The sequence below is a fragment of the Coturnix japonica genome, chromosome Z, assembly GCF_054131305.1.
Source record: "Coturnix japonica strain WE chromosome Z, WE-NBRP24, whole genome shotgun sequence".
In the NCBI taxonomy this organism is placed as follows: Eukaryota; Metazoa; Chordata; class Aves; order Galliformes; family Phasianidae; genus Coturnix; species Coturnix japonica.
In genome coordinates, this window is record NC_140702.1 from 38263350 (window position 1) to 38291285 (window position 27936).

A 27936-nucleotide genomic window follows, 5' to 3' on the forward strand; every position below is an offset into this window, starting at 1 on the left:
TTAGCAATGAATGACAGTATTTGGAGAACAGCCATGTTTGCAAAGAAAACTGCTATCAATGGACTCAGAAGGTCTCCAAACCCTGACTGCACTGTTTCCCATGTTGGGGAGGCAACGTGAAGAGTTGGTAACACTAAAAAAAAAAACAACACTACAAAACACTTAGCTTTCAAATTATGAACCAACATCTTCATAAACGCTTGCTCCCACATGTTGTACAGAACCAGATGCAGTGAGCTTTGTTTTAAAAATATTTTACATTCACAATGTAGATACACACAACTACTTTGGTGAAGAAGTCAGGAAATCAACCTGTCACACTCATTAAATATTTATTTATCTCCCCATTACCATGTAGTTTCACCTGTCATTGTTGCATGTACTCTGAGTCAGAACCTTGCTGCTCTTTATCAAATCCATCTCAAGGTCCAAGTGTCATTGTGGGGTAAGCCACTGTAAAGGGAAGTAGGGAAGGAATGCAACAGGAGGAAAATGGAGTAATGCATCAGAATAAAAGAGACTTCCGAAAAACAGACAAATCGAAGTAGAAAAGAAAAGGTGATTTCATCATGTAGTCAGTGTTACTGTAAATCAGAGGTCCAGCTTTAGTGTAGTAAACGTTTTTTCCCCACTGATACTTCCCCCCTGCAAAAATAAATCTCTCAGCTAACCAGGAAAATAGACCTGTGGTCAGCTTGAAAAGAGATTCAAAAATCAAATACTGATTTTTCAGATCTGCAATAGGGTAAAAGGGTCACATATAATATACCGTATGTATGATATCGTGTCTATCAAGAAGGTCATCAATATCACACTTTCTGCGCAGACAGACTTTCTGTCTGCGAACACGTGAATCAGTCCCAAGCCTGGGACGTGCACTGTGACACAGCGTTACAGAGGGAGCACCCTGTGCGGCAGACGCGAAAGGAGCCGAGCTGAGAAGGGTTCCTGGACTCACGAAGTGTCTCTCTGGGAAGAGCCCAGCGCAGGGCACTCTCCCCAGCACGGCCGTAGCCCAGAAGCTGCCTTGCAGCTCCGCGTCCTCCAAGGCGCCGATGACAGCAGCCCTGCCCTCAGCGGTGTTTCCCACGTTTAGAGGCGGCGGACTCCCTGGGGACAGCGGTGCTAATTGCCGCTGCCGGGGCTCCCGGGGGGGGGGGCGGGGCGGGGCGGCAAGTAAACTTTCGGACGTAACCACAAGGTTCGGCAGGGAACGAGAGGCAGCTGACTGCACAACAACTCAAAACGAAAACCCGATAGCCCCCAACAGTAGAGGGATAGCCCCTAACCCGCCAGCAGCTCCCACTCTGACCCGAAGGCAGAGGTACCCCCAGCAGAGGGACGGACACCGTTCCCCCCCACCGGCGCCTCCCCCGGCCCCGTCCCGCCGGCCCCTCTCAGCACTGAGCGGGCGGAGGCACTTTCCACCGGCGGGCCATGGCCGGCTGCTGCCTGTCGGCCGACGAGAAAGAATCACAGCGCATCAGTGCTGAGATCGAGCGGCAGCTGCGCCGCGACAAGCGGGACGCGCGGCGAGAGCTGAAGCTGCTGCTGCTGGGTGAGTGCGGCTCGGCGCGGGGCTGCGGGCACCGCACGGGGCACCCGTGGGCAGCGGCGGGCAGAACGGGAGGCAGCCGCTCCCGGGGCCGTGTCACCGAGCGATGCGGCTGTGGGCCGGCCGGGCGGTGCCAAAAGGAAACCCCAAGCACTGACGTACCGCACTGCCACGTGCTGGCCTTCGCCGCGTGCCGGGCTGGAGGTGTGCAGTGTTTTGATGCAGCCGTCAGAGCTGATATCTACTTGTTTTCTGCCAGGTCTCTGGGGAAGACTGATAAATGTTTTGAACTTTGCTGTGAATATTTATAAGGAATGGGATTTAGCTGCCAAACTTTGGTTTGTTGGGAGTGTCTGCAAAGTTTGTGAGCCCAGGAGTTGGGCTTAATGATCCCTATGGACCCCTTACAACTCAGGATATTCTGATTCCCATTCAAAAGCTCATAATATTAGTTTAGAAAGAGGCAGGATACTGCCAGTGCCTATCCAGCCTTCTCTGTGTCTCTTGGTTATGCATACCTCTTACATCCCTCTTCAGTCATCGGTCCGATAAGATGAAGCACATAAATGACATTTTCTTCTTCACTGTGCCCGGGTGCATACACAACATCAGTGTGCTAATAAAGGGGGTGTCATATACTTTCAAAGCTTAGTTCATGTTGAGAAATGTACTGGGGAATGGTAGTTTTTATTTTATTATTTTATTTTCCAACACTGGTTTTTATTATAGCCCACAAACATTTGTTTCATGCCTCTTCCTGTTCTGCTCCCCTGCTCCAGGCTTCTTGAGAGAGAAAGCGGACTTTGGAAAGAACTCATCTTGCTGCATAGCACTGAGACCGCTTACAGAACGAACCTGCCTGCAGGCAGCAGTATGGGTTTGTGATTGAAGGGGTTTGTTGTTAGAGGAAGTGTGCACATTTGCTGAAAAACAACTTAATATACCTAAGAGGAGAGATATATTTTTGTCCAGAAATCTTCCTGAAGTACACAGAAGGAATACTTAAATTGTCATTGCAAATGAATTTTTGATGAAAAGTCTCTATGCATGAGGAAGATAGGTAGTGCTGCTTATGAGTATGTTGTATGTAAGCAGCAGCCTGTGAACAGTGGGAGTCAGTGCAGTTGGTCCTTCAGAAGGCTCCTGTGGCCACCTCAAGTAGATTTTCTTACAGCCTGCATTTTTATAAGTGTGGAGAGGGCCGTGCTGGACAGGCAGAGTCATTAGTTCTTAATGAGAAGAAATGTGTACTGGGCATCAACATAGTTGACTGGCAGTACATTGACTTCTGTTTGGAAGCAGAAAGATCCAGCTACGCCATGACAGATTTCACTGAAAGAGTACTACAAGTCTGAGATACCAGCTGCCATAGGCCTTTATTTTCTGGAAGCATCTGGAAATGTTTACAGTAATTGTATCACATGGATGAACCACTTTTTCTTAACCTCCTCCCCCCACTTATTTTAGACCATTATTTGGCACAAAGAGAGACCAGAAGACAAAATAAAGCTTTGATCAAAGTTTTAGAGGTATCTGTCATTGCTGCTGTGCATTGCTGTAGTTGTTTAGGTATCTTCGCATTTCAAACAAACGTTAACAGAATAAATGAATAATACATTTCAGAGCTCCTGAAGTAGTGAAGGACCAGCACTGGTTTTGCATTTTCTCAGAGGAGTATACACAAGACATGTGCAGAAAGAACAGATTTTGACTGGCTACTGAATGTGAGAAGCCCTGGGAGAAATCACAGGCTAAGCATGTAACAGAATCTTTTGTGGGATCTGGACTCACTTTTACTATAAAATGTACAAAAGAATGAGTTTCTAAGCATATTCAAATGCAACCCGGTATGAATCAGTCTAGTTTTATTTCTTGTAATTGGGTATCTGGAAAAAAAAAGATACTATCCTAAACAGGAACTTCTGTACAGGTGGATAAAGCACTTGGTGACATTCATAGCAGCAGCAAGAAATCACCTTGGTCCTTCTGTTTTCCTAAAAGAAATAATCACATTTCTACAGAAAACGTAAATTTATCTTTCTCAGTATAGGCAAGTTCTAGATTTATCATCATGGTTAATTTTTTTTTCTGTTCCACAGCTCAGGAGAACAGTTGGGTGATATTTACAAATGTGTTAAAATCAACTATTTTTGAGTGTAGGAATAACGAGCTTCTCTGTGATGAAGTGATTTGAATTTACATGGGGTAGAAAGTCATATAGAAAGGAAATAATCTAGAGGTGATAAAGTCTATCTTACCAAGTCTTTAGCAGAGCTATTCTTGTACTGGCTATTTTATATTGCCAGACTGCATCAACTAGTCTGATATCAACATCTCATCTGAATTTAAAGTAAGAGGCAAAATTGAACATTTAGAATGAATCCTGGGCTGCATCAAAAGAAGTATGGCCAGCAAGTCAAGGGAGGTGATTCTGCCCCTCCACTCTGCGCTGGTGAGGCCTCACCTGGAGTACTGCATCCAGGTGTGGAGTCCTCAGTACCAGGAGAGGGCAGACCTGTTGGAGCTCATCCAGAGCAGGGCCTCAGGAATGCTCTAAGGGGTGAAACACCTCCCCTAGGAGGACAGGCTGAGAGAACTGGGTCTGTTCAGCATGGAGAACAGAAGGCTCTGAGGTGTTTTTGCCTTTCAAGTATCTAAAGGGGGCTATAAGAAGGAAGGCAACAGGCTCTTTAGCAGGATTTGTTGTGACTGGGCAAGGGGAATGATTTCAGACTTAAAAGAGGGGTTATTTATATTGGATATAAGGATTAAGTTTTTTATGGTGTGGATGATGAGGGACTGGAACAGGTTGCCCAGAGATGTTGTGGATGCCCCATCCCTGAGGACACTCAAGGGCAGACTGGATAGGGCTCTGATGTAGCAGTCTGATTTAGCTGTAGGTGTCCCTGTTTATTTCAGTATTTGGACTAGATGGCTTCCAGGTGTCCCTTCCAACTCAAACTCTATGATCCAATGATTTCATTTTAGTGGTTTGCAAATAGAGAAACGGCAGAATTGACTTTAGAGAAAGCTGATGCTCGAACAAGTGCTTGTTATCACTTGAAATTCTGATTATGTATTGCACTTTCTGAGAAGAAACAACATAATTATTTTCTTTAGAAGCTAACCTGAACAAATAATTCATGGAATCCCAGAACAAGATTTGATCATCTAGTTTACATTTGATTCAAGCAAGTAAAATCTGGCTCTAAAATTAAAATCAAAACACAATAAAATGCATGGAAATCAGAGGAGAGGAACTACTGGTAATTTACAGGGACCTACCATTTTACCCAAATACTTACCTATTTGCAGCCAGTGAAGTGATCTCTCTTGCGATTTACAGGGCTGTGATGAAAGATTCCATTGATAAGGAGATAGATAGAAAAATGAAATGAAATAACAAAAAAGAAAATAAGGTAAAATAAAATTAGGTCGTATCAACTTTTATTATTGAAATTTACATTCTCTGTATTACTTAATTCCTGAAGCTTAACAGTAGCTCACACAATTTTTAGGCTATGTCTTTTAACCTTTGTGTTAAGCAGCCTGTGAGCTCACTTATATCCTAGTGCTTTTTTCTGTGCCTGGCTTCAACTCTATGTTATGTTTAGAATGCTGTGAGAGTATAGATAAAGATTTTGCATGTGCAACTTTATTTGCAGTATTTCAGTATGTCTAGCAGATTGTCAGCTGTTACCTTTGCCCTCTTCTGCTTCTTGGACACATTCGTTATTTGATGTTTGGCTGTTGACTGGATCTCATTTTCTTTCTTTAAAATATAGGGTAAATAATCAGTATCTTTTGTCTGACCTGTTATATCTTCTGAAGTCTTCCACTAGTGTCTGTGGAAAGCAGTTTGAAATGTCAGAGGTGAACATACTGTAAGACATAGTTGAAAAATGAAAGTGATGGTTTATGGCAGCCTGCTATGAAAAGCCTGTAAAATCTGAGTTTGGATTAGAATAAAATAATTATATTAGAATTCCTTAAGCATTTGAGTTTCCTTCATGTAGTTAACCCAGAATGAAAATTATAGCATGGTAAACTTTGAAATGAATATTCTGTCACTTCCATTTGCAGTTTTCTTACTGAACTGGATATTGAAAGCACAGCATAGGGTGGGAATCCTTTCCACTGAAAGCTTTCAACTTAAAGCAAGTATTATGAAAAGCAGAGTGAAAAGAAGTTAAGTGGTAAAAAGATGACTTGCTCAGTTTGCTTTCATCTGTTTGTCACTGTGGTGTTTTTGTTTCAGTTATGCTACTTTTTCTATGTGTCTGAAAAAGTAGGCAAAAGGGAACAAAATTTCATCCTGGGCTTAGAATCTAGTTTCTCTTAAGTATAATTTTAGAAAAGCTAAATTTGAGACCCTTTAAGCTCAAGTACAAATTAGGCATACATGCTTGTAAACAAAAACCAAGACACAAATGAAAACTTCTTTAGGTGTGATTTTTGGTGCTGTTTTCTCCAATGTGCTCCTAAAAAGGTGACTTTTTCCAGTTCACCAGATAGTCAGAATTTGTACATATTTGAATATCTGTGCTCTTCTAATAAGAGTTATCATATGAAGTAACAGTGGGAAGATTAACATCATCTAAATGGTTGTGTTCTCATTTATTTATTTATCTTACTATAAGGAGGAGAATACTCTGGCTTGAAGGAATTTTTGCTACTTTAATTTTCTTGGTGGCTGGATACATTAAGCTATACTGCCTTGCAGTACTGGTAATTGAAATATGTGTACTTTTAAAATTGAACTAAAATTAAACTGTCTAGAGACTATTTTCACTTTTTCAATTCATCAGGCTTTTCAGCACTGATGCTCTTTCTGCGGACAAAGCTCTCAGCACACAGTGCTGAGTTCTCTCTTGAATTATATCCTTTCCATATGAGTAGTTTGGTAGGGTGTTTTCTACAGGAGTAATACAGGTAAGGAGATCTTTCCACCGACTGTGCATAGCAACACTGTTGTTCTTTACGGGTGTCTTTTCTGGTCACTGTGGAATTGTAGTGTGATTATGTATGTTGGGAAGTTGCAGTGAGCTTAGAGCTGCTGTTTTTTTTTTCAGTTAGTTTTCCAAACTTTGAAGAAAAAATGAGTCTGTTTGTAGTATCTGTTGATTTAATTAAACTTCTGTAATAGATTGAGCTATTTAACACTGAATTTCTGCTGTTTTCCCCAGAAATAATGCTCCTTGATATTAGATAATCATCTCTGCAATTGAAGAACTAGAATCACAGTGAGACCTTTATTAATTTCTGTATTGACCTAGAGCTGAACTGGCTTATTGGAGGTAAAGTTTGCCTTCATTTATTGTATTACACTGTAGATAGTCCATGGAGGAAGTAATTCTTGGAAAACAATACTTAAATAAAATTTTAAAAGTGGGTTTCCAGATGTATTACATAACTGCAATGTGTTGTTTGTTTCACCGTAAGTCTAATAGAATAGTATTCCATTATCCTGAAAAGCATTAGGGCTTCATAAGAACAGTGAGGTGCTACCACAGGCTGCCCATATAAGCAGTGGATGTCCCATCCCTGTGGTTGTTCAAGGCAAGGTTGGATGGGGCCTGGGCAGCCTGAACTGGTGGGGGCAGCCCTACCCACAGCTGAGAGTTGGAACTGTGTGATTGTCAAGATCCCTTCAAATCTAAGCTATTCTGTAATTCATGCAGAGTGTCTTGGAAATATCTGTCAGCGGCCACTGTATGAAAAATTAAGTAAGAAACGAAATACTTCAAGTAAATAAAGTCTGTGCACAAATTATGAAAGTAAATTGCAACTAAATATATATATATATTTGTCTCAAATATTTCTGAGGTAATTGTGCCAAGTGTTCACTTGCAATCATAAATACATTTTAAAAGCAAATAAGTTCCCAGCCTGTTATGTTCCCTTTCATAGGAAGGGCTAAACAATTCATTTAGCCCTTAGGAAATATCTGTTTCACAACTGCTAGCTTTGTGTTTGAGATGGAAATGTGTTTCATATAGAAACTTGGCATTCTTTCTCCAGGAAGGAAGCTTTTATGCTTCACTCTTTGTTTCATTTTTACTTTTCAGTCTTAAAGGTGTATGCTAGCCCATATTTTTTTGAGAAGCACCTTTCGTGGCACTGAGGCCTCAGCGGAAGGCCCTTAATGGTCAGGCTCATAGGAGATCCTAATTTCTAATTGAAACTGTTAAATGCCAACATTATGGATCTGAAAATAGAAAGCTTACAGACCTGTTTTCAGGAAGAGTTCCTACCAGCCTTGACCTGTATAGTCGCTAGACCTCAGCTGTGCATGCGTGTACTGCACTTTTGCCTTTTCTCCCTCCCAGTTAGATAGGAAAACTGTGAATATGAGCCCCAAGTTTATTTTGCTGAAAGTTTTCACTTGTTATTAAACTCAAAAGAATTGCAGCCCTGTAAAATCTTGAGATGGCAGCGCATTTATAGAGAGCAGTGTTCTCACAATATGGGTCAGTGAGATCTCAAACACCTGCAATTGTTTTTAAACAATTTATGTGCTGTAAGTCCAAAGAGAGGAGGTAAACAGTTCTAACAGGCATAGAAGTCTGTTGTATGAATAACTCCAGTAGGCCCAGAGAAACTTAAGGGAATTTGGATATTCCTATGACATGAGAGCTTTCTGAAAATGGCACTAAGTTCTTCAGGTCACCTCAAGAGTACAGCTTTACTTAAATGTGCGCATAAAAACAGAAACAAGACTCTGCCAAGTACAGAATTACATGGTTATGATTTTAAAGGCCAGGAGTTTCTTACAAAACTGTATTCCATTTTAATGCAGAATAGCCCATTACTGTCACAGGTGGAAAACACCCTATTTAGATTTTTTAAATTCTGCTCAGTAGAAATTTGTTCTTGTGAGATAAACTTATCTTTGAAAATAACACAAACGGTTAGTTTTAAATTTGGTATTGTTTTATTTTGAACAGTTGATTCTTTCTGCTATACTTTTTTTTTTTTTTAATTATTATTATTTTTTAAATTATTACAGGCTTCACCAGTGTTTAACTTAGTTGCCTCTCCTACTTCAAATCCCTGTAACCTCAATAGCTTACTGTTTTTAATACCTAGGCATTAGAAAATAACAGTTGAAGAACAAGGGATATAGGCAAAGGAAATCTGGGGAACTCCATGTTACACAAACTTTCTTTTTTTTGGCTGATACTCTGTAAAAAGTAGATTGAACAAAGGAATATGTTTAGTATTTTTAGTCTTTATATTGCAATTTTTACCTTCTGAGTTTCCAGTGTAAGTGGATTTACAGACATTAACTGCAAGACAATATTTCTGGAGTACATAGAACTGATGGAAGTATGAAGAAAATGATGAGGGAATGGTGGCACAGTATTCCAGCAGCATGTTTCAACTCTTGATTCAAATATTACTGAATTAGGAGCTTTGAAACTGGATGAGGTAGGGAGATCATGTAGCAATACTGTGTGCATTTAGCATAAGATCATTAAGAAGTCTAGTTGCAGAAATCTAGACTTTACTGCTGTTAGAAGACAGTTTGACTATTCACAAATTTTGCAGAAAATATTGTATTTGTGAACAAGTATACCTCTATGTGACTCCAATTGAAGTTGCTGTTTTCTAGAAGAACGTTTGGAGATTAACACATTTCTGCTGCTAATAGCTGTTGTAGTTACATTCTGGTTGGCAGTGTGTGGAGCCAGGTGTTGAACCTGATGATCCTTGTGGGTCCCTACCAACTGGATGAGATATTTTATGATTCTATGAAATTAGTAAATTAATTTTATCCTAACAGGCTTCCACTGTACTGAGTATACTTCAGACTTAGAGTACAATGCCCAACTAATATCTCTTTTAGTACTGCTAGAGTACCGTAGAATCATAAAATCATAGAATCACCAAGGTTGGAAAAGACCTACAGGGTCATCCAGTCCAACCATCCAGCTATCACCAATATTTCTAACAAAGCCGTGTCCCTCAACACAGCGTCTAAATGTTCCTTGAACACCTCTGGGTTTGGTGACTCCACCACCTCCCCAGGCAGCCCATCCCACTGCCTGGCCACTCTTTCAGAGAAGAATTATTTCCTGACATCCAACCTGAATTTCCCATGGCACAACTTGAGGCCATTCTCTCTAGTTCTATCACTAGTTACACACGAGAAGAGGCCCTGTTTAACATCTTCGCCAATGATTTAGAAAACGGGGCAAAGTGTAATCTCAGCAAGTTTGCGTATGGTACAGACTGGATGGAAGTGGATGATTCACCAGAGGGGCACTAAGAGGGACATAATCAGGCTGGAGAAACATTCTGTTAGGCACCTCATTCAGAAGAAATGTCTTAAACTTGGTGAGGAAGAACTCTGTTACAGACAGCGGACTGTCTGTAAAGCATCTTTGCAGAAAAAGCACTGGAGTCCTGCTTGGACATGAGCCAGCAATGTGCCCTTGCAGCTAAGAAGGCTAACAGTTCTTGGCTGCAGTAGGAAAAGTATTCCCAGCAGATCAAGGGAAGTGATTCCTCCCCTCTACTCTGCCCTGGTGAGGTCATACCTGGAGTGCTGTGTCCAGTTTGGGTTCCCATAACTCCGCAGTATGAGAGATAAAGACAAATGTGGATGTACTGGAAGGAGCCCAGTGCAGGGCCAACAGTATGCTCAGGGGTCTGTAGCACTTAACCTATGAGGACAAGTTGAGAGATTTGGGACTGTTTAGTCTGTGGAAGGAGAGGCATCTGTTTTTCAGTGTTGATAAATACCTGAAGGGAGGACACAGAAAGAGTCGAGCTGGGCTCTTTTCATTGGTATTTAGCAGCAGGACAACAAGCAACTGGAAGACAGAATTTTCTACCTGAACATCAGGATGCACTTTTTTTACCACGTAGTTGGTGGAACACTGTCAGAGGTTGCTCAGGGAGTCAAGGATATTTTCCTCCTTGGAGATCTTTAAAATTCATCTGTACATGGTCCTGCCTGCTTTAGGTGTCGCTGTTTGAGCAGCAGGAGGTGTTAGAGTAGATGACATCCAGACATTAGTATTGTTAGTTTTCTTTTAGTCATTACTAATTAAATGGTAATGCTAATAAAAATATCTGAATGGCAATAAAAAATTTGTAAACTTTGGTCCAAAACTCCATACTATATTTATGTGGTGTGCAGAATTGGATGTGAAGTAGATGTGCTTTGATCCTGCTCAGCCTCTTGGGATCTCTTTCTGTTTAGTCACCACTTGTTCCTTAGATAGGATGCTATGCTGTCTAATAACTCCTGATTCCTAGAACTGCACAGGATTGATGACATTCATGTTCTTTTGTCCTCTTTGAGACCCAATTAGCTTTTTAAATCTCAGTTTTATTATTTCTGTCAAGAGAGGTTTTATACAAGGTGCCCTTTCTTCTGGGGCATGTATTTTCAATCAAGGTCCATATTCTTTTTATCTAACTAGTATATTATTTTGGGCTGTGTTTTCATTCAGCTGGTCACAGAGTTGTAGAATTCCTGAGGTCAGATGGAGCTGTTGTCAAAACCCCTTCTCAAATCAGAATTACCTGGAGCTCAGGATCATGTCCAGTTGGACTTCAAGTATACTTCAAAGATGGAGACAACCATTCTGGTGTCTTGTTTGCATGTTCAGTCACCTTCATGGTAAAATTCATGGCAGTAGGACAAGGGGAAATGGCCAAAAACTGAAGCATAGGAAGGTCTGCACAAATGTTCATAAGAACTTCACAGAAAGGTGCTGGAGCACTGGAACAGGCTGCTTAAGAGAAGCTGTGGATTCTCCTTCTCTGGAGATACTGAACACCCACCTGGATGCCTACTTGTGCAGCCTGCTGTTGGGGCCTGCTTTGCAGGAGGGTTGGACTCTGGAGGTTCTTTTCCAGACCCAACAATTCTGTGATTCTGTGATTTTTCCTATGTTTAAAAATAGTTTTTTAGATTCCAATCAATGTCATTTGCTTGTTGGGCACAACAAGAAAAGTATTGATTTCATTTATTTATTTATTTATTTAATACCATAGGTATTATTATTATTGCACGTAGATAAGATCTCCCTTAAACTTTTCTATTCCAGGATGAAAAGTCCCAACTCCCTCCGCCTTTCCTTATATGAGAAATGCTCTAGTTCATTAATCAGCTTCATGAACATTTGTTGGCTTCTCTCCAGTGTCTCTACATACTAGGGAGTCCAGCATTTCAGATGTGGCCTCACCAGTACTGAATAGAGGGGAAGAATGAGGTCTGTGTCATCCCATTTTATACTGATGAATATAACAATCTAGAGACGCTTTTCCTTTTTCTTGTAGCTCTCCCCTTTCTTGCTGTCACCAGTGCCACGTGTACTTCTGGCAATACATGACAATGTACGGTTACTAAAAGATTTAAAATGCCTTCAGGAAGAATTGATTGTAGCAAGGAACCTTGTCAACTGTTTGGTTTTAAAGTAAAGTGAAAGACAAAGCAACTGTAGTATCACACATATGTAGTACAAACATGTCTTTTCCATCCTAGAAAGTTTCTGGTAGAAATGCATCCTCAGTTGTTGTACTCACTCCAGCCAGAATTTGCATCTACCTCCCAAATTCAGTTGATTTACGATTTTTAAACTTCTAAAGTTTCAGCTAGGGATGTGGGACCAAAATTTTAAGAGAATAAACAAAGTAAATCCTTCAGTCTTACTTGGATTAAAACTCTGTGGGCTCAGCTGTCTATGGTATAGTTTGTGCCATACACCCAAACATCATGGTATGGGGAACATCGCTGTAATAAAGTGTAAACCAGTGGAGGGAAGAGGGACACACACAAGCTCTACTGTGGCAATTTAAAAAAAAAATCAAGTCATTTGACTGCTTCTGTTAAGTTGAAGTACTGTTGGCACAAACAGTGAATGATCGTTTTCTGAACAGTGGCTCTTCTTCCTTGGACTACAGGGGAAAACAACAGAGCTGGAAATCCCCTTGGGCTAATTATCTGGAAATAGCAGCCAGACCCCATGTGGTTACCACCAGTGTAGTGTAGAGTTGACAGCGTTTCTTCATTGTTGATGTATGCTTTTCATTTTTTAAAAAAGAAATGTATTGAAAATTTCTTTCACTAATAGAAAATGTTCCATGAACACTGAAATGAAGGCTCAAAGTGGAGACATGAAAAAAGCCATGCTGTTTGGTGGGTTTTAGTACAAAAACCAGCAAATTAGTTTTAATTAGTTCGCTCTAAGGAACTTTCACAGGAAATCTTTCTTTTGATGGTTTCAATTTAAATAAAGAACAAAAGTGTTTCTGTTTTGTCATTTACTGTTAAAGTTAGGATATTAGTCAGTACCGTTCTCGATGTTTGGATTACTTTTTGATGATCTGGTTTCCTGCTCTGCTTTGAAGTCAGAATTCAAAACGTTGCATGACCAAAAAAAAAAAAAACAACAAAAAAAAACCAACCACAAAACCTAGGAAACATGTCACAGTTGCCCTTTTCATATCAAGCCACTACTCTGAACATTAAATGTTACTCTATTGCTTTATGTAGTTCTTGTGTCTTAAAACATGAAAGGTGGTCAGCATGTTTAACTTATGATTATATGTGTGGCGTCATCGTATTTCTTATAGGATATTGTGATATCTTGGATAGAATTTGGAAAACAATGAAAATACCAGATACAGACTCACAAAATTAGAATCTCCTCAGAAAGTGGATTTCTTAGTTCAAAATACATTATTCTGTCATTCATCAGCAAGAGGAAGATTGAGAATAAAAAATGTGCTCAGTTTCAGTTGGTTTTCAGTTGATTGAATTCTACCACAGTGTAGGAAAAAATGTATGTCATTATAGGAAAGTTTTTTTAATAAAACATTCTATCAAAAACTCCAAAGCCTCTTTAAGCATCCTGTTAGATAATCATCATCACATATGAATAATAATTTATTTAGCATGTTTGCTCATTGTGGATGAAATATGACTGTAATTAGCATCTGTAAATTTTCCATGTCCTTTTGTAAACTTACACTGTAATGAATTTTCTACTCTTGCTAGCATTCTGCAGTCTGCCACTTTCACTGGTAGATACCAAGCTCTTCTTGATTTGGTGCCTGTTAACTTCCATCTGACTGGCCTAATGAAAGATGGACTGCATGGGCAACATTTTCTTAGGAATAATGCCATCATAGCTGCTGTCAAACAGTGGGTTACTTCCACTGGTGTTGGTTTTTATGAGTGCAGCATGCAGGCCGCTTGTACATCACTAGTGAAAATGCACAGCTAATGGTGGTGATTATGTTAAGAAAGTGTTCAGTAGCTGAGAATTTGCTTTATTAAGTAGTGTCGTTGTGCTCTTTGTATCTGTTGTAGTTTCCATAGTAATGTAGTAAATATGTAGCAAATATGAGGCATTACCTTCTAAGTGTCCTACACATTTGTACTTGTAATTTTTATCATATTTGAATACAGAACAGATGTATTTTCAGTAAAATAAAAACAGGAAAATAAAACTGGATATGCTGTCATTCTGTGGAAGATTCAAATGATAATTTCTTTAAGTACTGTAGTTTGAAATCATATCCTCTGTACTGAAAACCATATTTCAGTTATGTTTTCATTAATAACTGATTTCAGTCAGCACTCAAAATACTTTCATAAATTATCCTGTGATGTTTGAACTTTGGCAGTACACATTTAAGCATTCACTGCTTATCTCTGAAAGTGCTTATTCATCTGCTTTTTGCCTATGTCAGTGCTGTTATGTGTATAAAGCATCATCTGAAGCCTAGAAAGTAAAAGGAAATGAAAATGGATTTCATTATATTATCTGTATGACAGACAGTGGTAATTTCTTTAAGATTTACAATGGATTACCTGCAAATATTTTTATTCTGCATGTAATTTTTGTGTGCATACGGATTTCTAGTGGACAGGTGGACAGCTTTGTTCTTCTAGTCTTCTAGTCTTCTTCTGTTGCTAAGTACTACACAGATATACCTATTTCAAGGTGTTCAATGATACTGATAACCATATTTATAGAATGATGGAATCAGAATCCTTAGAGTTGGAAGAGACCCTTAAAATCCACCCAGTCCAACTCCCCTGCAGTGAACAGGGATAGGCACAGCTAGGACAGGTTGCCTAGGGCCTGATCCAGTATCACCTTGAAAGTCTCCTGGGATGGGGCATTAGCCACATCTCTGGGTTGCCTGTTTCAGTGTCTCACCATCTCCACTGTAGACTGGAAGAAGTTGTTGCATTCTTTCTACTTCCTCAACAGCAGAATCATCCCAGTTATTTATTAATTTGGAGTTAATTTGAACTTCGGATGTGACGTTAGAGTAGGGTTTTACTGCCGCTGGTGCACAGATAATAAAACTGGAACTTCAAACACTAAGTCTGAAATTTAGGTGCAGTGTCAATATCTTTATTTCAGATGAACATTTCTGATGACAGATCTTTGATTTATCAGCAGTTGGGTGGGGAATCATAGACAGTTCTTCAGCTTTTATAAAAACTCAAGTCCTCTCTTTTTGAAATGAGAACATAAAATCATAGAATCTAAGGTGATAGAGCTCTAAGGTCAAGTCCAACTATTAGCCTAGCACTTTCAAGACTACCTCTAAATCATGTCCATAAGCACCACATCAATGTATTTTTTTAAATACATCCAGGGATGGTTACTCAGCCACTTCCCAAGGAAGCCTTTTCCAATGCTCCCCAGGGCTCTCTGCTGGCTCTATATTCTGCCAGGTGTCAATCAATACCCACAAGTCATGTCTATTCTCAATATAAAAAATTAAAGATTACATAAGGAAATATTTTTTAAAAGTCTCAAAATTTGCTATTTGTGCTTGAGCACTGTTGGATTGTACTGTGTGCTCTTGAACTGGAGGTAAGTAATGAGTAGTTCATGGTAGATTTTTTTCAGAGGTGTGCAGTCAAGAGTACTTAAGGGTACTAAAATATAAACTTATATTTTAATCCAGTGCTCACTTTGTCAGCCTGGCAAAACAGTATATAATTCTGAGTGAGTGTTACAGAGATTAGGCCTCAAACTGATCTTTCCCTTCTGCTTTCCTTGCTTAACTTGTATTTTGGCTTCTGCCCTACACCGCATAGGTCTTACCCAGACACTACCGCACCTTCTCTCATTATTTTTGCCAAGTACACACACAAAAGGCAAATATTCAGCAATATGGGCTGAGGATAATGTACATCTTCTAACAGCAAACATAATAATTTTCATCTTGCAGTGACTGGAAAGCAGAACTTAGCAGTCATTGGAAGAGCATGTGAGAAGAAAGACTGGTGGAGAAAGGCTTGGAAAACTTCAGTTTGTGCAGTTCTGACTGGCTCATTGCTATTATTTCTCTTAATCATTCAGTAATTTTTGAAGTCATGAAGGAATTTCAAAACAATCAGGACTCCTGAAAATTGGAGGAACCCTGCTGCATTACATTATGCACTTTGCCACTGCCTGCCCATTCTCTGCAGGTACATATCGATCTTCCTATGCAAATCTTTTAACTATTAACTACTGAAGATTTATCTTCATTTGCACGTTCATTAGTCTATTAAGGAACAGCTTAGAAGCTGTTTAGATTTTGTCATTTACGAATGAGCTTTCCTTTCTTTAAAAACTGCAGAGTACTTTTAAAAATTAGAACTGATTAGTGTTCTTAATCTCCTTACATTACTATTGTTTTAATTGTGGCTGTTACTTCACTTTTTGACTAGCTTTAAAGTGCTGCATAGGTCATTATTCTACTGCAGTGTAACTGCCAACATTATGAGCCATGTAGAGTGTTATGTTTCTTTTCCCTGTGATTAAAGCCAGCTGTAGACCATCCAAAAAAGAGTGAGAGAGTTTCTGCAATTCTGAGGCTGGGCACAGACTGCTTCTCTACTCTCACCATATTTTTTATCTCAGAAACGTCTTTTGGATGGGTTATTTTTTTGACTCCATTTCCCCATTTAGAATGCAGATGGTGAGAATCATATGCACACAGAAAAGAGAAAACAAATAGGAAAACAGTTGTTTTCCCACAAATTCCCACAAATTCCTTTCTTACACAACAGGCATTGCTGCAGTGTGATTCACTTGTGGTGAATCCATGGGCTTTGCAAGAAGTGCTCAGTGTGCAGGAAAGAATCAAAGAAAGCAGCAAAAGAATGAGTGCTGGGACTTAAAGGATGGTGTCTAAGCATCAGTTATGTGTCAGAAATTTTGGTTTGCAGTTTTTAACTGCCCTCAAGAATATCAGAACCTTGCATACTTTTTTTTTTTTTGCTTGGTAGCCCTGAGCCCACATTACACTGTAAAGAGCTAAATTATGATTTCTTTGAGAATTATAGGAAATGAAGCTGTCCCTTCATGTTCATTTCACTTATCACTGTTGAAACAGGTTTTTTGGAATTGAATAGAAGTATATCATGATTTTGATTATTAGTGCTATTTTTTCTGCAGGAATGATCCAGTGAAAATATAATTCTGTTTGGTGCTGCCATTGCCATACACAGTGCAGTGTTAGAACCGACTGAGGAAAGAGATCAGCTGTGACTCTGATGTAGAAGAAAGTCAGAATTGAGCTGAAAGTTTTTAATTATGTTCTTGTTGTACAACAAGCCTGACACATTTTCCACTGGAAGGTTCCAGATGTTACAGTTTAAGACTCAGCTTTGCATTTGTTGGATATATAACTCTCTTCTTGAAAGCTTCAGAAACTTTCCAGTGCATTGCTTAATTTCTCTATCACTAATGGAAGGTTTTATATGCTTTTGTCTTTCATTCTGTGTAAATGAGCTGTGTGCTTTGAGAGGTGTCTCTTCATGTAAATCAACATAGAAATCTTGAAAAATAAATAGAACACTGATTTGTTGTAGGAACTATGTAAAATGAATAATATTGTTATGAAAAAATTAAGAAGGTATGATTAGAGGACCGATAGAAGAAACCTCACATCCTCATTCTCACTGGGGGCTCCAACCAGATTGACATCTTCTAAAGGGTTGACAGAGCAGGATATGAGAAATCCAGGAGCTTCTGTGTGAGAATCAGTGACAACTTTCTGACTCGAGTGAATCAGCTTTTCTTGTATTTTTTATCACACAAATGGCCTTTACTATTTTACTTGTAATAACAGCATTCATACATCTCGGCGGTATACAGTCACATTTTAAAATCTCCCTTTATCTAGTGCTTCTTTAATGGATGGCATTGAACAGCGATTTTATACCTCCAAAGTATATAATGACATTGACTTTTATTGTTCTATTATCTACGTGCATTTTATTATCCTACTACCGCTTTTGTTATTCCTAACATTAATAGTGTACTCCATTTTCTTAATTCCCACTAACTGAAGCCTTAAAAAACAGGTTCCAAACTGTGAGTATCCATTTGTTTTCCAACTACTTTAATTAAAAATATATTCAAGCCAAATCTTCTTGTTTATGCAATTCCATCCTTAAATGTAGTTCTGTTTAGCTTAATTTCTCCAAGAATGCATATCGACACGACTGCTTCACATCCAAGCTCTTTCTGAAAGCCCTACCATTTTATCTCATGCTTTAAAATGATCCTCTGTCAGGATGCGTTTCAAAAGACTTGTTTTGTGTTAAGCTAATTTTTTTAGATAGCTAATGAGAATGGAGAAATAAAAAGCATGTGTTGTTGGACTTGCACAGAGATCCTGTATTTTGTGCTTATAACAAGAGGCAGAGCTTACACAAAAGGAGTTGCTGGAAGGAAGAATATAGAAGGAACACTGCACTCTGCTTAAGGTCAGGGTAGGGAGCAAAAAGCTTTTAAATTAACTTGTGTTTTGCATTATAAGAGGTCATAGGGTAAAATGGAATGGCTCTGCTTACTACTTACGTACCACTTTGATGAGCTTTTGATGGAGGTTAATTCAGATTAGATAAAATAGAACGTTGATGAGAAACCAACTTTAAATTTCTTAAAAAAATAAAACATATTCATGTGGGAAAGAACTTAGATTGCAAATGACCACTTCAAACCAGACCCATGGTAGTTTTGCTCTTTGCAAAAAAGGATCATTGTAACATCCTTTCGCAGCTGTAATTAGTACAAAGGACTATAATTTTCCCATTTAAACTTAATTTGCATAGTGCATAGTTACATATGCCTGCTGTTGTGCTTTAAATTAAAGTAAATTAATTTACTTTAAATTTTCTTTTAAAAAAATTGTAGGGGATGCTTCTGTAATGTAACAGGAGTGTTAATTCTGACCTGAGTAAAAATTTAGGCCAGCAGATCAACCTGAATTTATCAGTGCATTTTTCCCATCAAAAATATGAGTTTTGCAGGCAGTGGAAGAGGCTCTATGTTTTGGTGTTGTAGGTGTTTTTCTGTTTGTTTGTTTGTTTGTTTTGTTGTTGTTGCTTTTCCAGATGAGTTGTATTTCAATTGTATTTACTTTGACATCCTAAAATTGGCATGCCAGGGCAGGACTGCTTTACTGATGCCTTTGGAATGGATGTAACATAGCATCAGCAGTTTACTACAACAAATTCATTTGAGAATTTGTGTTTCACATTTGTGCCAACATACCTCTGTGTTCCATCCCTCTCAACTAAACCAACACAATGCCAAAATTAAAATGATCCCAAGCATTTTTTGAAATAATAGATATGTTAATCTTCTCACAGACAAAAGTATTAAATATTTTTAATTGATTGATAGAAAAGGGTGGAACTATGCTTCAGCCTTTTTCTGATGAGCACTATAGGTAGCATAGAATAGAGTTGTTCTAGCAGTGTCATTTGAAGCATGGGCTGTACGGTGGACAGGAAATAACAGAATCACAGAATCACGCACTAATAGAGGTTGGAAAAGACCTCTGAAGATCATTTAGTTGATAAGTAACCCTAAAAAGCAGAAAAGTGTCCAAGTAGGTTTTGAATATCTCCAGCGAATTAAATTCCACAACTTCTTTGGGCAGCGTAGACCTGTGCTCTGTCACCCTCACAGTAAAAAAGTTTTTCCTCATGGTTAGATGGAACTTTCTGTGCTTATACCTGTTGCTCCTTGTCCTATTTGATGGTCTGAAAAAAACCTGGCACCATCCTCTTGACAGCCACTCTTTAGATATTTAGAAATGCTGATAAAATCCCCTCTCAGTCTTCACCAGGCTAAACAGCACCAAGTCTGTCAGTCTTTCCTCCTGAAAGAGATGCCCCTCCAAGCTCTTCAACATCTTATGTAATCCTCTCCTGGACTGTCTCCAGCAGTTCCCTGTCTTTCTCGAGCCAAGGAGTCCAAACTGGGTATCTAAAAAGATACGTCCATGTGTCTTGAAAGAGAATAACAAACAAAGCTACTAATATTGTAATTAAAACATATAGATCATAGGAAACTAAAAAATATTACTACAGTTAATGGTGACCACTATGCCGTGGGGTAAGATGCACATCCTTGCATATGTATTTACAGATATTTTCTACTTCTAGAGTCTGCAAAGCCTACAGTGTTGTGTTTTTGTTTTCTCTCTCCTTCCCACTGCACTTCACAGGCACAGGAGAAAGTGGAAAGAGTACATTCATTAAACAAATGAGGATTATCCACGGATCAGGTTACACAGAAGAAGACAGGAAAGGCTTCACAAAACTGGTTTACCAGAATATATTTACTGCCATGCAAGCTATGATCAGAGCCATGGACACTCTGAAAATACAGTACACATCTGAAGAAAATGAGGTAAGACAGTACGAAGAAAATTCAAGTTTCGGTGCATGAAGTTTCAGCCTGTACCTGAGTGATCTGACTCATGACTAAGTGCAAGTAGAACGTTAAATTCTGCACGTCATGCAGGGAGTTTGATGTTCCACAGTATGAATGGGGAAGGTGGGCAAGGAATTGAGGGTGGGCAGGAAGGGAGGATATTTGTTGGTATGAGTTGTTAATAAGTAGTGAGCACCAGTAATTTTCTTCTGGAATCTAATTTATGAGTTAATACATGGTGGCTTGTCAGTACCACTCCAAAATGAAAGGCTTTGGGTATATTTTGTGGGGAAGAATTGGATCCAATAAACAGAAGTGTGCTTTGAAACATGCTACCTTTTGGATTTGATAGTAACCTCTGTTAACTTAATTGACTTGAATATGAGAGTGTCTTCTCCAAACTTTTTTTATTTAAGCTTATGTTATAGTAATTCTTTTTATTTCAGTTGTTAGTATTGTAGAATTATGCAAAATAAAATATATTTCTGCTTCAGTTAAATCAATTTTTTGCTGTATTTTGTCTGTTAAATCAGTTGCTTATTCAGTTTTATTTTTATTATGAAATACAGACAGGTTTTTGAGACAAGACTGGTTTTAGAATGTGGAGATTTTGCTCAATATAATGAAGATTGTTTAAGCAAATTATTATGTGTTATTTCTTTAAATTAAGAGGGATTCCCAGGTAGATAATTTTTTGGATTTAAGATAGGGAAGACTACCTGTAGAGAGCATCAGGAAGAAAGGTTGTGGGCTGATATTTTTGATTGAAGTAAATGTAAGTAAGCTACTTTTCATTCAAAAATACGATCACATGAAGAATATATGAATGATCAATATATTTTTGCTATTTAGTTATTTCATATTGTGTATTCTTCTTTGGGTAATAAAAAAGAAGGATTGAAAATATTATTTAAAATAGAGATCTATTTTAATAACAAAAAGAACAAATAGTATCAACAGGTAGTTATTTCCTACAGAATAAAAAATTCTGATGGTTAATGAATACCTTTAGGAAATGTATTTGTGAACATAGTTCATTTTAATTATATGTTTTCATGAAAAGTGATGATATTTGGGATCTACTTGAAGAACTACGTTTGAAGTACATCCTATCAAGCTTTGGGATTTGTGCTGCTTTTCTTTCCATTTTAAAAACAAATCTCTGTAGGTTTAGTAAATAGCAAAGTTTTTCTTATTCTGAGCTCTAAGAATTGGGCTGGATACATTCCCATAACATGGTATTCTGGGTAAATTCTGTTCTTGCTTGTTGCTGTGCCACCATTGTCTTCCAATTCAGAAGGTTATAATGCCATTGCACAGTTTTTGAAGAGAGGCAGAATTAGATCTGGTGCTTCTTTATTGAAAATGCTTATTAAAAGACCTGCTATGAACACAGTTTTGTGTGCTCAGTTTTGTTGGCTTTTAGAAAACAAATCATTTTTGCTTACACGTAGGGAAACTCCTAAGCAATAATTTGAATGTAACCATGCTTGAGTTACTGTCACTTGCAGGAGACATATGCAAATTATGTCTTTCATTTAGGCGGTGAGTATAAGGCAAAGTACTGTAAATCTTATAACTGATTCCATTAAATGATCTTAAGCCTGTAATGGGCAGCTATTGACAACACAGTGATTAAACAGAGGACTTACACAGCTCTGGTGTCAGAATTCTATTGCAATAGTGTGCCCAGTGGCCACATTATAGTTGTCCAGTGGTCTCCACTTTTCAGTATGTTGATCCTGTCCGCATCACATCTTCTTTTTCCAGGGGAAAACAAAACAAAGCAAAACAAAACAAAAAAACCCCACCCTCTGGCCTTGTTATTTATTTATTTGTCTGATCAATTGACTTTTTTGGTTGATGCTTTTCTTACATCCATGTTGTTCTTTGACCAGGTCAGATTTCCTCCTCCTCTGTGGGCCCTGGAGTTCCCTGGCTGCCCAATGTCTCTTCATTTGATCCTTTCGTAGGGGAGAACAGATTGTTGCTGAGAGTTTCAGCCTTTTAAATGTGTTGGGCAAATCTATAACTTATAACAGAATGCCCAAATAATCCTCTTAACATTTGCAAATAAAAGCAAATTTAATAGGAGGGTTGTAAAGATGTTCACTGTTTTAGCTGTCAGCTACAAGTATTATGTAATTTTTTTGCCTTTCTACAGGAGCTAAACAAGATGCTAACTGAAACTATTTGTGCTGCACTTAGACAGGAAGAAGGGTTTGGTTTGTATTGCTCTTTAAGTTGCTTGAAACTTTCATATTAATTAAGCAAACAATTTTTATCCTAATTTCATCAGTTATGTTCTTTGAGTTATTTTGACTTTATCTCAGTTTTCACATTTTGGCTATAAAGGATTAGTCTTGCAAATGTTTAGGAGCCTAGCAATTTAAGGCATAATTATAGTACTAGCTTAAACCTACAGAATATACCTGATGCTACTTTAGTGGAAGTAGTCAGGATTTGAAAGGTTTTCAGGGATTGATTTAAATTTATTTGTTTTAATTTATTTTAATAATTGACTATTTGATCCTGATGACTTTCCCAGGTCTTCTATTACCAATAATTTTATTTGAAGTTTCTGTGAAGTTATGAAAACCGAAGTTGGTAAATTCGGCACATCTGTTAATAAATCAAATATATTAAATTACACTTCTAAGAAAATATTATACAATTTGTAGGGGTGAATCACCTAATGCTGTTAGGATTTGAGATTATTCAGGTATCTCTTTATGTCTCCATTCTCTTTAAGAAATGTTTAGCTTACTGTTTGCTATAAAATTTTGCAGTTACTCATTCTGAGTACGCCCTCCCATGCTGCCAGTCTCAAGTCTGATCATTTGTCTGTATTTTTGGAATGCATAGTTTAATTTTTGTTTTCAGTTGTTCCTGTTATAGCTGCTCTATAAGAATTCCTACTAGAATTGATCTAGCTTGGCTTAGGGGAGTGAGACTTTCATTATTTATATTTTAATTTTCAATGTCATACTGTGTAAATTGCTAAATTGAGTGCTGATTAGTGTCCAGTTACAGTATAACATGATTTAAAGTCTCTGAGGGTAAACTTTTTGTGTGAAGTGTGTGAGTTAACTAATTTACAAACATTTCTTCTCTCCATAGTGTCTGTCAAAAAGCAAGACTAAAGTCAGTGGAACTGCTAACACTTGTCTTATTTGAGAAGTCATGTTTGAGTATACATGAGAGTTAAGTTTAAGTAAATGGAAGAAGGAATGCACACGTCAGAGGCGAAAAAGTCAGTTGTAGTAGATATTCTTTTTCATCAGTCAGTATTTTTTAAATGAACATAAGGTGAAAATATTAGGGGGAAAAATAAATAAGCCCTTCAGGCAAAAAGGGGAAGAAATCAGATGGAGTTGGAAGAATAGAAGATGCAGGATTTCATTTGTCATTCATGCATCAGTCTTCAGATTGACAGCGGGATAGCTTTAGAATAGTGCTGTAATTCCTTCTCTAGAAGGACTGTACTTTCTGTACACTGTACTAAAAGTACTCATTTGCTTTGAATTCCACTGGTAAAGCTGGTGTATATTGCCCTCACAGTGAATGTGGGGCTGTTGGAAGTGTCCTACAAAGGTCATCTAGTCCAACTGCCTGATCTGTTCAGGGCTAACCAAAAGTTAAAGCATATTACTGAGAAAATAGTCCCAAAGCCACTTGAACAGTGACAGGCTGGAACGTCAACCACCTCACTACTTTTTCCCACTGACTGCCTTCACAGTTAAGAAATTTTCCCTAATATGCAATCTGAACCTTCCTGGGTGCAGTGAGAAATACATGGCAAGAAATATTGGAAGTGTTCCAAACTGTGACTGGACCTACATTTTCATAAATAGGAAAGTCTGGCTAGGAGTGTAACAGTAGTGGAGCTGATGAATGTTACTTAGAGAATATTGATCCACCGTATAAAGCTCATCTGAATCTGAATGGTTGGAACTCCAGCCTCTTCTACAAAAATTCTCATTGTTGATAATTTATTACATTTTCAACAAAAATTACTGTATCTTTACCTCCTGAAATTTATTAAGACTTCTCTTGAAACAGCCTTTCACCTTAAGTAGTATCACAATATAAAAGTTACTTTTTCTCTGCAGCCTTTAGCATAACACAGAGAAGTAAACAAGAATATAACAGATAAATAACGAGGCAAAATTTACTGTGTTTACAGATAGTGTTAAATAATCACATCATGTTCTCTCATTTTGAAATGCTACCAACTTAACCGGCAAAACAGTGCATATAAATGAAAAGAGATCTGATAATGAGAAGGAAAGGGGGGTGGTGGAGGGGGATGTGGTGGAGTCTCCTTCTCTGGAGATATTTAAGACATGCCTGGATGCCTACCTGTGTGACGTGGTGTAGGGAGCCTGCTTTGGCAGGGGGGTTGGACTCAATGATCTCTAGAGGTCCCTTCCAACCCCTACAATTCTGTGATTCTGTGATTCTGTGAAAGACAGTTGTGAGGGAAAAGATAACTAGTGATGTATAGTTAATAAGTGATGACTCCGGACTTGTATTTAGTTTTTTAAGTGAAGATTTCTTAAGAAATCTTGAAGAATACTTGAGTACTTGAAGTACTTGAAGTACTTGAAGAATATGTATACGTGGTTAACATCTTTTTGGCTTTTTAGAGTAGATTTTAATGTTCTTAACACCTAATATCCTTCTTGCTCCCTATATTCCTGTCATGGTTTTGTAATTTTGTAATTTTGCTATCAGTATTCCACATCATAACATCATGTAAAGTATGGATACTTCTATTGAATGTGCAGTCCACAGAAGAAGACTACATATCCCAGAGAACAACAGGGTTAATGATAAGTCACGGGACCAGGACTCTATATAATCTCGTTTCCAGGCTGGAGTGCCCTCCTTCTTCTCTCGAACTTCTCGGAGAGTGGGAAGCGTTCCAGCCGTGTCGCCTAGAGTTCACAGTAGGCCTCTCGGTTTTCGGGGACTCTCTCTCTCTGTTTCGTTCGATTTGTTAGCCTCAATTATATTATATTGTGTTATCTTGTATTTCGGTATCATATTTAGTAAAATAAGTTTTTCCTCCTTAGATTGTCGCTGTTTTATCCCACTCCCTTTTTTCCCCTCCTTTCCGGGCCCCGGGGGGGGGGGCCCACGGGGTGGCTTCCCTGTCACGGGCATAGGTAAATCTAAGTAACCCGTGACAGATTTTTTTTTCCATCTCTTTTTTCCATCTCTCGTAATGACTGAATAATTCCATTGCTTTCTCTGTGAAGATATTATTTTTTGGCAACTAAAACAAAGAGTATCTCGGTGAATGGTTCTGCTAATAGTGCAGAAGACTGAACAAAGCCCAGTTCACTTGTTCTGCAAACTGTGGAGTAAAGAGTTAAAAAGCAATACAACTTTGTTACAGAGGCTGAAACAAGTTCACTGAACAAAGGCTTCTGTGGCTCAGTATGTTATCTGACCCAGCTCCTTTGCCAGAAGCTGCTGTTTCAGTGTCAGAGTTAGCATGGGAAACATGCATCTGGCTTTGTTGCCTGAGTTCAGTCTGGCAAATTCACATCTGTAATTGTCACAATAAAATTAGCCAGAGTTCATCTCCAGCAGCGTTTGGTCAGAAGAATGAGGAAAGTGTGCCTCTGGGTCAGAATGCGACCGCAAATTGCCATCCTTAAAACCAATTAATCAAAAGTTATATAAAAGAAATTGTAAGTTAAAGTAACATACAATTGTGCTTTTCCTGATTCAGAACCAGGGCCCTGAAGCTGAATCAGCGCTGAAAAAGCAGTACTTGAATATACGTATCACAAAGTGAGGCTTTTGATATTTGCACACAACTGGCTGTAGAACAGATAGTTTTTCTGTGTGAAAGACTACTTTTGCTGACAACTTTTTCCAGTGTACGGCATTTTCTGATGTGGCCTTTTTTTGCATATTTTGCCTTTTATTAAGAAAGAAGTGAGTGCACTTGTGCAGCTGAGAAATCGTGATTCCTAGAATAAAGACAGAAATATTTACTGCAATGTGGAACTGACTCATTGCAGTGAAAAATTTAAAGTTTTTTGTTTGTTTGTTTGTTTGTTTGTTTTTAATGGAAAGTTTAATGGGTATTATTCTAAAGGAAAACTGGCAATCTTCTGTGAGAAAACAAATAAATTAATGACAGATGAACGACCAGTTAGTAGCAGCTCGGGCAGAATCATTTAAGTCAGCATCTGCTGTTATTAGAAATATAAAAGCCACTTCAGAAAGAAAAGCGTCTAGAAAATTCCTCTAGGCCTGCTCTTTCCTTAGTGCTAAAGCCTGTGAACAAAATCATTCTTTGGGATAAATTTGCCGCAATGAAGAAGTGCTTTTAGTGTTCGCTTATTTCTTAGCAAACACCATGGTGCCATTCTTTACTCTCTTTTATTTTTATGTGCATTGAAATACAGTACAAAGGGTTCTTCTCAGAAATTAGATTTATATTTCTTACTTAGTATAAGGTTTTTCTAAAGACAACTATTTTGATGCTGGTCAACCAACCCTGCTATCTCCCATTCCTTCTTGAAGGGGTAGAGAACATTTCTTTGAATAAGAATATACTGTTCTTCAACCAAATGCCTCCTTGCATGAAGTCAGTTGTTTTCTGTTGTATGCCTCTTACACAATCTCTATATCTATCTGGGGCGTGAATTTAGAGCCATGAAGAAATGCTTGCTGCAGTAGGAGGCCACACTGCTTGTGTGCAGCATGGAGGTATTCCCCATTGTAATGGGGCTGAGACCACTTGGTGCTTTTTCTGGATGAGTGGACATTGAGTCTTAACTATTTGTGAGGTCTGCATGACTCTGAAAAGGTGTTGTGTTCAGTTGCTGTTATTTAAGGTTTTCCAAGATCTTGTTTGCTTTTATAAAATACAAATTTAAATGATTTTCATCCTCAGAATAGTAATTACTTACTCATCTGTAAAGTAACAAGAGTAGAGTAAACTAAGTCCAGATGGATTGTTATATCACTGTTCACTCTGCTTCATAAAATTGTGTTGGTAATGCTTACTGTGAAGTTAGCATTCTGTGAAGAGGCATGGGTAGAATAACAAGAGCAAAGAATGCCAGACTGTTTCTGTATGGATTTTTCAACTTTCTAGATAGAAATATCTAGATAGATAGATATTGCGATTACTTAATAATTGTATGAGAAGAAAGTAACAAAAAGGGAAAACTGAGGAAAAAGGATAAAGAATGAAAGTCAGTGATGGCCACCAAGAAGGTGACTACCCAAAGTCCCTATTGGGCGTCCTTTTATGCCTGCTGGGTTTGCAGGTGCACCCAAGGTCATACATGAGAGAGTTTGCAATAACAAGTTTGTTAAAAATAATTCTGTAGCCAGAACTTTCTTGCAGGAAGGACAGGACAGTCTGTCAATGAAACAGGAGTTGTCATGTGAGAGGACAGCACACCACAGTCACTGATATTAGCCTTTGATTAGATGTCATGGCAAAAAACCCTGCACTGCAAGTGTCTGAAACTTACCAAGTACACTCCAAAAGGTCAGAAAGTGTTTTTTGTTCATCATTTACAGGGATGTAATAAATAAAAGCCATTAGTAGTAAATTCAATTTGTTTCCTAGTAAAGGAAATTAAAATTCCAGTAAAAGGATGGATGGAAAAGACTTGTTCTGTGTCAAGTTTATGTTTT

At 38.3% G+C, this 27936-nt stretch overlaps 1 protein-coding gene across 4 annotated transcripts in view; it reads left to right on the forward strand.

Annotated features, from left to right (window-relative positions):
• The first annotated feature begins 1153 nt into the window (after positions 1 to 1153).
• The window catches only part of LOC107306238 (guanine nucleotide-binding protein subunit alpha-14), a 52331-nt gene continuing 25548 nt past the window's right edge, over positions 1154 to 27936 (forward strand). The window contains exons 1-2 of one of the 4 annotated variants that reach the window (XM_015849193.3): positions 1154 to 1558; positions 20054 to 20238. In XM_015849193.3, coding sequence (XP_015704679.1) covers positions 1438 to 1558; positions 20054 to 20238 — 306 coding nt within the window. In that variant the 5' untranslated portion in view covers positions 1154 to 1437. Of the gene's footprint in view, positions 1559 to 6739; positions 6853 to 15772; positions 16014 to 20053; positions 20239 to 24996; positions 25215 to 27936 lie in introns of those variants that run through there. The other 3 variants (XM_085529925.1, XM_032441372.2, XM_085529926.1) reach the window with 3 other exon arrangements.